The sequence below is a fragment of the Tuber melanosporum genome (assembly GCF_000151645.1).
Source record: "Tuber melanosporum whole genome shotgun sequence assembly, scaffold_48, strain Mel28".
In the NCBI taxonomy this organism is placed as follows: Eukaryota; Fungi; Ascomycota; class Pezizomycetes; order Pezizales; family Tuberaceae; genus Tuber; species Tuber melanosporum.
In genome coordinates, this window is record NW_003299093.1 from 636,764 (window position 1) to 651,202 (window position 14,439).

Here is a 14,439-nt window from a genome sequence, read left to right on the forward strand (position 1 = left end):
CGGACCTACTATCACAAACTCGAAGAGTCGGACTTCTGAGCCTTTGGAGATACCGGTATTATTGGTACTGAGTTAGATTCCACCTAGTGTGACTGTACCGGCTTGCCAGTATGACTCATGGGGGTGCACTACCAATCCTGGCACTTCACAAGTACGGTACGTTGCGTAACGGGAACAGATTTGTGTTTGGTGTAGTAAAAAAAAATTAAATTTTCTATTACGGGCACAGTCAGTGCGAAATGTAGTTTTGATGGATCTCCTCGGATGTAAAGTATCAGTGACGATCATACGGTGCCACAATCTACCGACCGCATACTGTACGAGTACTCATCACATAAGTATTAGTGAGGCACGGAGGAAGGAATAAGCGTTGTGAGCATTTTTGACAAAGTCGACACCTGTCCCAGACGGAGACAAGTGCTAGGCATTTACTCGAGTAATGAATGGCTGGACATAAATTTAGTAGCGCTGTTTCACTACCACCGGTAGCTTATCCTTAATACCGTGTGCAAAGTACGGTTTAGCTCTGGGCGAATATGCACGTTTGTTGACGCATCAACCCAGGTGCTCTAAAAGTAGGAAGCTGAAGCTACAAGTAAGCGGCAACCAAGAAAACATACCGTACCGGTATTAAGGCGAGCACAGCCTAGCCAGCAAGACTCATCCACAGCACTAACTCTACTCGTCTTCATAGATCCTATCCATCCTGCCACCTCCCCCTACGGCCCCTGTTAAGTCGGGGATCCAACCTTTCGGCCTTTCACTACCCCGGACAATTACCCCACAAACTGCCGTCTCAACCTTCTCTACACAAGTTTTCATGACACCAAGCTTCTTTTGAACTTCCTTCCCCAGGAGCCCGCTCCCCCCACCGAGTGTAGTATCCAACCCCTCGAATTCCAACCTTAATTCTCTTAGATCTCTTAGAGCCTTGGCCACTTTCTCATCCTTGTCCGCACCGCCCCTCGTCGCAATCATGGTGATAGAGAACCGCATCATTTCTCCGATCAGGTCGAATATACCAAGGATATAATCTCCAGGTGTTATCTCGACAGGAGACTTTACCGATTGTTGGACCTCTGATAGAGGGATCAATTTGCCTGTGGTAAGGTAATGATGGAAGGCTGTTGCCTCGATATATTCCTGAATACCCCCGGAGATTTGGCGAGCATAGCGGTAGGTAGAAATATCCTGAAGATCAGGTGAAACAATGGATATTATGCTCTGAACCTGTTTGAAGCGGGTTTCGTACTCCTCGCTAAGGGGAGCTGGAAGGGGAGAGAAAGGTTCGCGAGCCCTGTTAAATAGATTAATTTATACTGTATCCTTACGAGAGGTGGAGATCGAATACCGCTGAACAGTGAAAATCCTAAAATTATCAGTTAATGGCTTTTTGAAACAGTTTGAGCAATGAGACTACGAGAGGACTGTATACATCTTCTTGCTCAATGCAGTAATATCACGAGATGCCTTAATTACCCTCTCACGGCAGTCGTGATGTTCATCAAGCTCATCACGAAAATGATTGAACATGGACAAGTAAGGGTTGCTCTGTTGTTCCTGGGTCGGTATTTTTTTTGGCCTGTGAGGCTCACCAGAGCGTTGAGAAGTTGGCATTGGAGTGGCTTAAAAGTTCGTGTCGTGGAAAGGCTGGTAATGGAAAGGGCGGTACTGGTATCTGATTCGGAGGGAAATGGTAGGAGTGTGTTTGTGCTTATCACACATGGGATGGAGGAGCTTATCGAACGCAAGCAAATGTTAGTGCAAAACCCTAACAAGTGCCAAGATTTCTTTCATGCAGGATGAGGAACAGGATGATCGGAGATACACATGATGAGGTATACTGCAGCACTCTTGCGCAAGCACAAACTGGCATCGGCTTCATGTCCATCAATGTCTCTCCTTCTCTTGCACTCAGTGCTCAGAGCTCAGCTTGGGAGTTCGCGTCTGTAGCTGAATTACAGCACTCGAGTACCGTACCGGTATTATGCTAGCATCGTAGGTCTGCCTGTAATCGCACGCCGTGCCCAAGTCACCCTTATGGCCTAAATATAACAGCAAGGAGTACGGGTCACTCAGATGAGGCGGGGAGAAGGTTTACGTTTTTCTCCCGTCTTGGTCGCCTCGTCTGGGGTTATTATGTTTCGTGTAGTCTTCTTGGGGTCGTTTCAGAGGCAGCACAGAGTGTGGAATAGGTGACCGAAACGTGACAATAAATTGAGAGCTTCGAAAGGCGTTCTTCGCCGTGATTTAGAGTCAGGCAAGAGCCTGGTATTTTGAGGGTACAATATCCTGGCCACATAACTTCCGTACAGTACACTAGAAATGATATGGCGCCAGCCGCAGTCGATCCAAGTCAGGGCACGGTTTATGGATTGGATTGAATGGTTAGAACTTTGGAGGGTCGTGGTATTGAATCCAGCTCTAATATTCACGATGGAACACCATCCAGTACCATTACAGTACTGGTATGCCCCTAAGATACTGCATACTTCCTCTCTCATCATTTTTGATAGCGCGCACGCGTCCGGTCATTTGCAGTGTCACTTCTTTCCTCCTCCCTCCAACCGTTGCTATTCACACTTTTATCATAGCCTCCAGCTGCTTCTGTGACCAATAAATTACCTATACTTGATTGTACTTAAGTACAATAAACCCCTCCCGACGCTCCTTTCTGGCCGGCACAGCAATTGATCAACTCAATTTCGCAGCATCCATACCGGTACTCGCAATTCCTCTCGATTCCTCAACATTCTACAACACACAAGTAACTTAATCATACATCCAACCTGTGACACAGTATCGTGTCCCATTTCCGATTACCTCCCTGATCCTTCTTCCCCTATTCCCGCCTGCATAACGCACCCTTCCGTCAAATTTCTCCGGATACATATTCCTCTCACCATATTCTACACATTCCCCTCATTCCTCTCGTCACCCTCGCCTAGTCCAGAGAGACCTCCTCGTTATTCCACCTGTCACCCACGCCGATTCTACGGTAGCTAGCCTGCGAAAGTTTCACTCGTCTACTGGAAGGCCCCTCAGCTCACGGTTGTGTTGCAAACATATTGCCCGAGAACCTGGAGGGCTGTGGCACCAGCCGAGAGCAATCCAGATCCAACCACCACCACCGCCGCCTAAGCAACCAAGCCCAGCCTTATATCCCGCTCTGCTCGAGACCACTTGCAAACATCATAGCAACGCTACCTCTCCTCACGACCGTCTCATTCCTCTCATTTCCTCTCAACTCCCCACTGTGATCACCCGCTTGTCAACCTTTCCCATAACAACAAACTTCTCAACCGAACCCGGCTACCCACCTCTAGTCTAACCTCCCATACTCCTGCCCCCTTTTCTTTCTCCCTCTGTCACCAACACGAACAGAGAGGGGCCCTCCTAGCCAACACCCACTTCTAGAAACAACGCCAACAAAACAAGCCAGCCCGGAGGAAAAAACCCCGAGAAAAAAGCAAACAACTGTTCGCGCACCCGGGGCAAGCGAGGCGTTGAACGTTCGCTCAACTACAACAAAAAGAAGTTCTACCAGCTTCCTCATGGCCTCTCCGGAATCGAATCGCATCGGGGGGGCTCGCCCCTCTGGGGCTGCTGGTGTGAAGGGTCTCCTGGCAATGTTTGAAAACTCTGGTTCTGCTGGCCCTGCCAGTGGTAATGCTTCACGCGATATCAGTCCTAGTCCTAAACCGTTGAGCAAAGTCAGGACCTCATTCGTGGCGGTTACGGGAAGCAACGGTCAAATGATGGGGTTGCAGAGAATATCTGCTCCTCCTAGCCCAGTCGTTACTACAGATGGAGGGAAGTTTACACCAGGTTTTCAGGATAAGGATAAGGTGGTTCAAGAAAAATCAATCAAGAAGGAGGAAGGTACTGAGCCAGCTAGCGGAGCTCCAAAGGCCGAAGAGCCTAAGAAACTCGGGACCAAAGCAGATTTCACAAGAGATATTAAGAGGGAAATCATAGTTGAGCCGAAAGAATCTGTTAATGGATTCTCTACGCCGAAACGATCGCCTACCGTCCCGACTTCCGTGCCCGAAAAAGTTCAAATCAAGAAGGACGCTGAAACCCCCCAGAAACCTCTTGAAACGATACCCACAGAGGCGGGGGAAGAAAAGAAGGATACAAAGCCGACGAAAGCCGATACCTCCAAGCCAAGGCCCGCGGCCATCAAAACCGGCCATCCTCCCAAATCCCCCATGAAATCAGGCTTCAACTCCCCGAGGTCGAACAGAGCCTCTGTAAAACCACCCACTTCGTCTGGTAATACTCTCACTCTCCCCACATCCAGAACCACCACCACTTCCCCATTGCCCTCTCCAACTATTCCTAGAAGCCCCGCTCGCGGTGCTTTATCAACTACCGGTAGCGCGAATAGTAGAAAACCCGCCTCCACCTCAAGGGCCTCTTCCAAGACTCGTTCGACTACTACTACATCGATATCCAATACACCCACCAGTTCTACTTTTAATACAAACACCAACGATGCAACTTTATCGACAGCTTCCAAGACTCGGCAGCCAGCTACCTCTAACGCAAGGGCCTCCGCTCCACCTAAAACCGAGCAGAAACCTGTTCAGCCAAGGGAGCCAACCAAGCCGGCAGCCATGCGTGGCTCAGCTTTTGGCCCTACCGCAGCTTCTGCAGCAAAGCTGGCGGCGGATCAAGCCAAACAGCCCACAGCCCGTCGCCCTCCCTCTTCTACGTCCACCATCCGTCGGACCTCTCCAAACAACAGACCACGTCGCCCAGAGTCTAATTTGGGTACCCGCCCTACTGCGCGTCAGACTGCAAAGTCCCCAGTTAGACCAGCTACCTCTGCCGCCACCCGAAACAGCCGGACAAGTGCAGGATCCACTGCTGGCGCTGCTCCAGTTGGCGGGGATTTCCTGTCTCGCATGATGAGACCAACGACTGCAAGTGCTAGCAAGGTTACCGATAAAAAGCAGATACCAACTCATCAACCACCAAGGAGGTCCGGCTCAGTGACTAGCACAAGCCGAAGAAAGGAGGCATCTTCGCTTCCTCCGCCGAAAGTTCGATTGCAAAAGGAAGATACACAATCCGAAGGTTCTGCCATTGAGGAGTCTGCCACCCAAAACCCAACTAGGGCCGAGGGCCAAGTGAGGGTAGAGGTTGAGGCTTGCGCTGTGACCGCCCATGAAGCAGCAGCCCCCGAGCCCAACCGGATCACCGAGGCTGTCGAGGAGCCAAAATCAATTGCCAACGAACTTAGTGTCGACACAACTGCAAAAGAGATCACCAATACCAACACTCAGGGCTCTTCGGTTGCAGGAACTGAGGAGGATGAAGGGCACACTCCTACCACCACTGCTTCGTCATCCACCACCCTCGTACATGAAGGCGACGATCAAGAGGAGGTCACAACCAAAGAGTAAGTCCTCTTTTTTTCGTCCTCATTCTCTCTGAATTGTATTCTAATTTGAAGTTTAGGGAGTGAGGAGCTGCCCGGCAACACTAACACCAATGAGGAATGGGTGGACAACGGCAGTTCCAACGCGAAGACTGCAAATTAGTAATATTATGGGAGGGCTTGCTTTAGCTCTAGTTTGAAGAAAACTTAGCATTTGGTGTGGGAGGGGAGTGGATGGGTTTCACCTTCATTTCCTTGTTATATTCTTTTACATACCTTTCCCTTATTTTTATTTTTTCCCTCCACTTTGATACTCACGATAGCATGGGAATTTGGAATGATCGGGGATAGCATGGGTTCATTTTGCCTGCCTCACTCTTAAAACTTCTTGATTTGTTGTTTCCAGCTTTCTCTTAGTCACTTTTAAGCACATCATATGATTACCAAATTCCCGAAATCCTCTCGTTTCCTAGTCATTTTCTTTTGTATTTTTTTTTTATACCACTCGTGATCTTCGTTCTTTTCACTGCATCTTTTCGAATTACGGCGCCTTGGGATTAAGGTAGTTGGGTGCGCATTCTTGATTTTCCTCTCCTTTCCTCATCCTCCACCTTCACCGCTCAGGCCATTTCGGCGAAGTCATTTTAACACACCGTCATTAGCCTTTTATTATGTCTTTTCTCCAAGGGTAAATTGGAATCATAACTCTTGTAATGCCACCTTTGCGCTTCTCTTCCGCCTTATTCCGCTTGCTTCCTTTCTTCCCTCCCTTCATTACATGTCATGTTAGATGGGTATTGTAAGGGAATATCTAGACGATTGAAGGTAGTCTCACCGCTATATACCAACCAGTGGCGGCAGAATTGGTGTTCAGGGCTGTGAGAGTACTAGACATGGATTTTTCCGAGTGATGTCATATGATGAAGTTCAATCTCGATAAGGCTTGCATATGGGTGTTGATATGGGAAAATTGGCCAGACACCTTAAACCTGATGTTGAGTTATTACACTTAGAAGTTTGCATAGCAACCACTACACTTTTATGAAACTCACAAAAGTAATCTTACGGAAAAGTTTTCCAATACTAATTCAAGGACTAGAATATAATATTTGAGTAATATAGCTAGTATGATATTAAAATTGCTTTCCCTACATAGCTATGATAAAAACTTTAAAAAAAAACATTGTTTAATTTTATAAATTATACCATTAGTGAGAATTTTCATACAAAGAATAAAAGTTGTTATAACAATTAATTCTAATCTTGTAACAGCTTTGTAAGTATAATCCAGGTACTTGACCAATTCAAAAGTCTACGGAAATCTTGGCGCCAAGTGTCCAGTAAAAATGTGAGAGATGATTTATCCACTCACGTCCACACAACTCGCTTGTCATACCACGATCCTGGATTCTGAATGTATTGGCTATTATGAACTGAGGTATGAGCTGGAAAACAAGAGGTCATACAGGATATATTACTAACTAAGCTTCATTTAGGAAAGGAAATAACTCCACGCCGTCAGGCCGTGATAATTGCTTTCCGGAGCCTTGAAAAGCCGATTACATTCCAAAAAAATAAAAGAAGTTACAGGCATTCCAATCTCTACCGCCCAGCAGATTTGGCAACACACCAAAGGGAATGCCTCTGATGCCCGCCAGGCACGTCAGGCTGCTAGGAAACCTGGCTTGAGCTTAATTGATGTTCCATTTTCACTCGATGAACTGATTGCCCATTCAGGCTTAGATTCTAAAGCACAGTCTAGAAGACCTGCCTTGTTAAGCAAGGAGGATGAGGATCGCTTAATAGTATTTATTAAGAGAGATTTTTATGCTTGGTGAATGAAGATAATTGATATCTGCCGCGAGGGGGGCTTCTCCCATGTTAGTCAAACAACAGTGATTCGGGCCTTGGCTAAACAAGAGATTAGCTCTTATCAGGAAGAATTTAAGCCAGTTCTGACTTTGGAAAATAAAGAGAAGCGATTGGTAGGTAGTATTCTTACTTGTTCTATGATATAATGTCCCCCAAGCAACCCAAACACCATCTCATCTGAACAGATCCTGGTTGGTAGGTTATGCGTGAGGAAACAGTTGACGACCAATCGTCACTACAGTCTATCCAATCAAACCAAGAAAACCACCTGAAAGCCCCCTATCCCAGCCCAGTCATCTCGGCAGGAGGAGTGCTGGAGTTTCCAGAGAAGATGTCTGCCTACCTGCAGAATACTAATGTGTCATCTATCTTAATAGAAATATTGTGAGAAGTAGGAGCTTTGGTTACCGAACAGAGAGTAGGCAAACTATGGGTTTACAGATGAGATGGCAATAGAGATCAGGGCAGGCTTTGGGGCCCAGCGTGTCTGGAGGGAAAAAGGGGAAAGGTGGGAGAATGATTGTGTGGGAAGCAAAAAAAAGCGAGAAGAATCAGTAATGTGCTGGGGGGCAATTGGATGGAATTGGAAGAGATCTTTTTATGTTTGGGTAAAGGAATCCAAGGAGGAGAAAGCGATGGTAGTTGAGAAGGTGAAGGAATGGAATAAGGTGGCTGAGGAGAAAGAGCAGGAGCTGAATACAGCTTGGAGGGGAACGGAGGAGTGGTGAAAACTGCAGGAAGTAGAGTTAGCAGTACTATGAGCAGCTAAAGCTCTCAGAAAGCTTACCAAAGAACAAGGAGACTCAGAAATCCTTGCCCTGCTAGTACGACAATCTTGAAGGGCAAAAAAGTTCAAGATTACATACGCTATTTAGAAGAATGTCAAAGGAATTGACTCCTGGAGATATGTTACTGCCTTATGCAGACCACTACTTTGGCCAACCAGCCGGACTCGCTCCATCCTCAATCCTCACTTTCAACTCATGGAGGATAATGCTTTTTCCCACAATTCTGATTTTATAAATCAGGAGTGGATAAAAGAGGGTATTGCGAAGGTAGATTAGCCTCCAAACTCACCCGACTTCAATCCAATAGAGCATCTTTAGACCCTAATGAAATGGTGAATACTTCACCATCGTGGTACTGAAAGTATAACTATGCTCAGAGCAATGAAGCTTGTTCTTAAAGAAGAATAGGAAAATATTACGATTGAGGAAATCAATCATGAAATTGTGAAGTTGCTGGATATTATGGTACGGTGTATGGCTACTAAGGGGGGAAACAAGTTTCAAGCATCAATCATTTATACTTTAAATAGCTTCCTTATCTTTTATTTATATCTTCTTTCAATCCTACATCTTATTTCATCTTGATCCTTTTTCTATGCTCATTGCATTACCATTTTCTTCCTGATATCTTGGTGCTAAGATTTCCATAGACTTTTAAATCGGCCAAGTAGATTAAGAGTGTTAAGGGTACTGGAATCCAATACCTAGGAACCAGCCTAAGTAGGATAACTCCACTCAGAATCAGAATTTCTGGTCTCCAACACCCCCCTCCAGCCCCCTTATACGGCCCGTATATTGTTATCCATTTCAATCATAGTTAAGTCCTATGACTATTATGTCACAAAATTGAAGGTGTCAGAATAATACCATATACATTGCTACTATCCATCTGACTGGAGCCTGTGTACAAAATATATGAGAGGAAACCTTCAGCTAGGTCTGGGAAGTAGAATGGAGTAAATCTGTGAACTACTCAGAGAGTTACTAGGCTTAAAAGAAAGAACATCTTTGGCATGTGCCACAAGTAATGGAACATTCCTGTAGAAAGATATGGTATTAAACATTAGAGAATCTGCACGAAGAGTCAACATACACTCATATATCATACCATAATTAGCTAAGTCTAAAAGTCCAAGAGACACTACTAAAGAAGCCAATAAACTTCACAGAGGATTACAACTAGGTCCAGTAATACATCATGGCTGCAGAAATTATCCTCATTATCAAATAGGATCTAAAGTCCTATTACCTAGAACAACAAAGAGTTGCAGACTGAGAGATTATATACCAATCTAGTAGAGTTGCTTCCCGTAGGTTAGTAGGAAGTCATCTAGAGGATATCTGTTGGTTCATTCAGGAGTTATAGAGATATAAAGTTGGCAACCTCAGAAGGTTTCATATACGGTTACTCCTGCAGATACAACCCAGAGATGAAACTAATCATTTTATCAATAGGAGAGACAATTGTGGCCAACTGTTAGGAATACAGGGATCCGATACCAAGGAGTCACCCTAAGTAGAGTAACCTCACCCGGAATCAGAATCTCTGGTCTCTAATACCAGCCTCTGGCTCCCTAATGGGGCCCACACATCATCATACATATCAATCTCAGTTGCATCCTGTGACTATAATACCACAGAGTATAAGGTGTCAGAATAACACCTTATACATCGCTGCAGTCTGTCCAACCAGATCCTGATCGCAGGATATATGGGAGTGGACCTTCGGCTAAGTCTGAGAAGTACAATAGAGTAATTCTGTCAAATAACCAGAACATTACTAGGCTTCAAATATGTAATACCTTTGGTATGGGCCATAGGTAACGGGACATTTCTGCACAAAGAAGTGGTATTGAATAGTAAAGAATCTCAGCAAGAGACTAATACATTCACACCCACTCTACAATGTCTAGAAAAGTCTAGAACTCTGAGAAACAATACTATAGAAGTTATTAGACTTCACCAAGTGTTGCAACCAGGTTTCAGAACATATTGTAGCTACGAAGACAACTTCCCATGCTACAACAGTGATTCAAATACTTTTACCTAAAGCAATCAAGGTTTGCCAACCAAGAGAATAATTGACAATCGGGTAGAATAGCTTTCTGTGAATTAGTAGGAAGTCCACCAGAAAACATTTATCTGTTGGGTAAGGAGTTATAGAAATTTAAAGTCAGGTAACTAAAAAAGGATTGTGATTATGACTACCTTCGCAGATACAACCTGCAGATGAAACTGATCATTTCATCAATAACGAAGACAATTGGAGCCAACTTGGTTCAACTTGAGAACTAGGCTCCAAGTCTAAAGACTCTAAAGATCAGATAACTACTATTGGGAACAGTATAGTTCCGAGTTAGTTATATCATAATTAGCAAGAAGGGTGTGGTGATTTTTAGGGTCTTCAGGTGTTCGCACCTTTCAAGAATACCCGATGTTGCAAGTTATAATCAGAAAGTTACATAGTGGTATAATAAATAAATGTAGTCTGCGAATACTCAGACATGGAATATAAATATTTAAGTACCTCTTAAGCTTTAGACATTATCAAGTAACGAAGAACAGACCTTAATAATATAATATTGTTTTTACAATTCTATTTTACTTTACCGAATTGACTTCGCTCTTAGTAGTCATGAATAAAACAAGTAAACTTGAGCCTTTATAGACAATCTCCTTCTACAGAAACGAATTTCGATTGGCCTAAACAATTCTAACGTCTATCAGATTGTCTCTGCCTAACAGGATATTTTTAGATCTCCTTGTTACCAAGACTCTCTGGTCTAATTGGATACTACTTTATATTTTTTTGTGAGTACATAGGTTCAATTCATACCTTGAGTGAAGTCATTGATATTACAGTCGGCCTAGATACTCCTGAAGAATTATTGCGACCCAGTTCAATCTTCAAACTACCAACTAAGGTACACTTGCCATCAATCAGTCAAGTAATATCTAGTCAATTCGAGCTTTCAGAGATATTATTTCTGGTACAAGAAGCTCCCTCATAGTATACTGACTCAGATCTAGTTCCCACTGAGAAACAATTTAAGAAACTTGTAATGATCCCTCCTTGGATAGTTAGTTCTTAGCGACGGGGAACGATACTTCTCTTCTTCTGTTTCTTTCCTTAGTCTAATGATAGCACTAGGGCTCTGCCTATGTTACCGATAGTATAAGACCTCTGTCTTCTACTGGAAACACCTATCGTAAGCTTTGTCCAACTTTTCTTCATGAAGAGCTTTCCTTAGCGTAACGATAATGTTGGAATAAAGAAAAAGATCGTGAAGGTGTTTTGTATTCATTAAAGTAATAAGTAGGAAAAGTACTTAGAATTTAATTTAATTTTATTTATACTAGTACCACTGACACCAGCATACGACCAGTCTCCCCCACTCTCCATAAAACCAAACTATCTAAAATAAACTACCATGAACTATTTCACCTCGTAACCACTCCTTCCAAACATAAATCCAAAAATCACTACCTATGTGGGCTCACGGGTGCTCATAACGGCTAATGTCACCCCGATTTACGCATCTTCCCACCCCGCTACCCAACTACCATCTCATACCCTCACCCCTATCTGTCTCCAATACAATCTGTCCCACATACCAAACAAAGGAAATATACAGTCTATCCTAACATCCCTCCGTCCACTTATAATATAGTCCCAGGTCCAAGTACCCCTCAGCCAAAACCATCCCACAAAATAAACAACACTCTTCCTTCAACAACTCATTTGTCTTGGCCCACTGCAAAACTACCGACATCCGAGTCGTGAGGTCCAGTTCATTCCATTGTTGATGCCACAAATAACAAAATCGATCGTGATATATCTGTAAACAGCAGGGTTTCTTCTCAAAGTGTTCGGCAAAGGTGACTCCCTTCTAGGTAGCCGTTGCAGAAATCGTGGTCCCACAACAGGGACAGTTGCATCGTCACTGGTTGGTCAAAAAGCACCACTTTTTCAGCATGGTTACCAATCCCGGCAGAACGCATCCACTGCCATTGTGTCTCTTCTCGCACTCGGTGTAGGTCGTGGGGTCCCCTACTGTTGCCAATTGGCCACTTCTCTCCACCATCAGTGTGCCATCAAAGGGGTTACCTGCCATTACCAACTCTCCGTCCACCGTTTCAACATACTGGGGAATCCCTAGGCCTAACCACCTGTGACTCACCCGCTAGGACTTCCACCGCAATATCGCCGAATCCTTGTATAAGTCCTTGTCAGTAGGGTGTTCTATAGTATAGAGGGGGCACTCAATCCAGTGGTGTCTGTTATCCTTCCCCTCACAGCTGTCATGACCGACCAAGCCCATTCCACTGTGAATCCTCAGCAGGATGTAGGAATCCATGCAGGTGAGACCACGAAGATGCCGAGGTGCCCTAAGTTCATGAGCATAATACCCATGTCCCTCCCTGTCGTGCCAGGAACCCTACTCTTCTTTTCGCAACTCGCGGGCCAACACTGCATGCCCGATCCCAAAGCTAACCCCTTCTCAAAGCAGAGGGTGCAATGGACGATCCACGCACGCCTTAGCCTTTTGGTCTACCATCTCATTGCCATCAATACCCATGTGTCCCAGAACCCAGCTAAGGCTGACGTGGCTGAATGCACTAAGCAGTGGTGCCATAACTTCCCACAGCTCAGCCGAATCTTCTTCTGAAAACATACTGTCTACCAGAGTGAGAGCTGGAACGCATTCCAGAAACACATGAACTGGGCGCCTTTTGGCCATTTCTTGGGCATGTCGGAGCGCACAGACAACTGCAAACAGCTCGCACTCAACAATACTCCAAGATGGTGGAACCGAGCATCCGTCAACATGAGTCAGGGCCCATTTCTCAAATACCGCCCATGCCACACCAGCCCCTTCAGAGGTCTTGGATCTGTCCATGTACATGACCACATCCGAGGACTTGCAAAGGTAAGTGTACAGCGAATGGTGGTGCGCAGCCATCACCACCTTGCCTTTTCCAATCGCAATTGTGGGGCAGCGGGTGAGCTCCTTGTCCGAAGTCTGCCAATGTGCCACCATCCCTTCCTGCTTCCAACTGAGCCGTATCTCACCGAACCACGGGTGTTGATCACAATACCGGTAGTTAATAAATCGGCTGTAGCACCTTCGCTGTAGATACCTCCCTTGGATTGTAACAGGTGGTGTTCTGAACTCAGCCAGCAGTATATTGTTTGCCAGCTTCATGGGGGTCCAGAAATCTGATCGGAGGCAGTCGTTGAGGTGGACCTGAATCTGTTTCACATATGACCCATGGTCGTCACAAATTCAAGTCTGTAATAAACGGTCGGAAGGTAGGCTGGCTACACCAAGCAGTAGGTCTCCCACGCCCCTAGCCTACCAACACTCCCAAACCTTCTCCCCAGCGCCGAAATCCTTGTCCTAATACCCAACTCCCTTTCCAACCAATACTTTACACGAGAGGAAAAATTAAGAAATACATTAAACCTATAACCAAGAACCTGCAAATCCTCAGAAGGCAAAACCATTTCTCCCAACAACTCCATTCCTCCCCATACCCTGTCCCCAAACTCAATCCACTGGGTCTTGAGAGTACTAAACCCCATTCCCCTAGCCCTTACTATGCGAGCGCAGTCCACAAAAACTTCTCCTGCATGGTATCAGGCAGCGTTATAAGAATCTGCAGCCACCATGATGATCCTGTCATCCATGTATGAGATCACCAATTGTTGGACCCCAGGGGAGTATCGCATTCGCGGTGTAAATATATCCGCCACATAGGCTCCAAAGAGAAAAGGAGAGAGAGGCGAGCCCTGAGGCACCCCTTTACTGACATAGTATATTTTGGAGACACATCCATTAAAACAGAAACGAATCGACCGACAGGAAGTCCATCTTCGCACCCATTGACACAGGTTCGATGGACATCCTCGGGCAACCTGGAAGTTTGACAGGAGGTTAACATTAATGTTATCGAAACCTCCTTCAATGTCCATGGACAAAATCAGCTATTTATCGCCCTCATTGTGCTGTAGAAATTCAAAGACCACCGCCGTGGCATCGTGAACCCCACTCTTCCGGCGTGAACCAAACTGTGTCTCCCTCAGGTCAAGGCACATGGCCAGTCTTAGCAGGACCACGCGTTCTGCAACCTTTGCCGGTGTCGGGAGGAGGTGTATTATTCTCCATGATTTGACGATATCATATATTGGTTTGTGAATCTTCGGTATGAGCACTACCTCTGCCCGATGCCAATCTGGAATATCGTGACGCAGCCTGTAGTCAACCAAACGTCGCAAAGTCATTGTATCCCTCCGCTTCAAGAATCGTATGAAAGGATATCCGATATCATCCTCCCCTGGACCTGTGTTCGTAGGAGACCAAGCAAGGGCAATCTCCATTTCCTGAGTAC

The 14,439-nt window shown here is 45.3% G+C and overlaps 2 protein-coding genes; one reads left to right on the forward strand and one right to left on the reverse strand.

Annotated features, from left to right (window-relative positions):
- Nucleotides 1-570: 570 nt before the first annotated feature.
- On the reverse strand, nucleotides 571-2,240 carry GSTUM_00008575001 (uncharacterized protein). XM_002840135.2 has 4 exons: nucleotides 1,831-2,240; nucleotides 1,436-1,737; nucleotides 1,352-1,369; nucleotides 571-1,297 (listed from the first exon to the last, which is right to left on the reverse strand). Exons 2-4 carry the CDS (start codon nucleotides 1,615-1,617, stop codon nucleotides 679-681), a joined length of 819 nt encoding a protein of 272 aa, XP_002840181.1. The 5' UTR covers nucleotides 1,618-1,737; nucleotides 1,831-2,240; the 3' UTR covers nucleotides 571-678.
- A 724-nt stretch (nucleotides 2,241-2,964) lies between these two features.
- Nucleotides 2,965-6,105, forward strand: GSTUM_00008576001 (uncharacterized protein). XM_002840136.2 has 2 exons: nucleotides 2,965-5,407; nucleotides 5,467-6,105. Exons 1-2 carry the CDS (start codon nucleotides 3,555-3,557, stop codon nucleotides 5,471-5,473), a joined length of 1,860 nt encoding a protein of 619 aa, XP_002840182.1. The 5' UTR covers nucleotides 2,965-3,554; the 3' UTR covers nucleotides 5,474-6,105.
- Nucleotides 6,106-14,439: the final 8,334 nt, after the last annotated feature.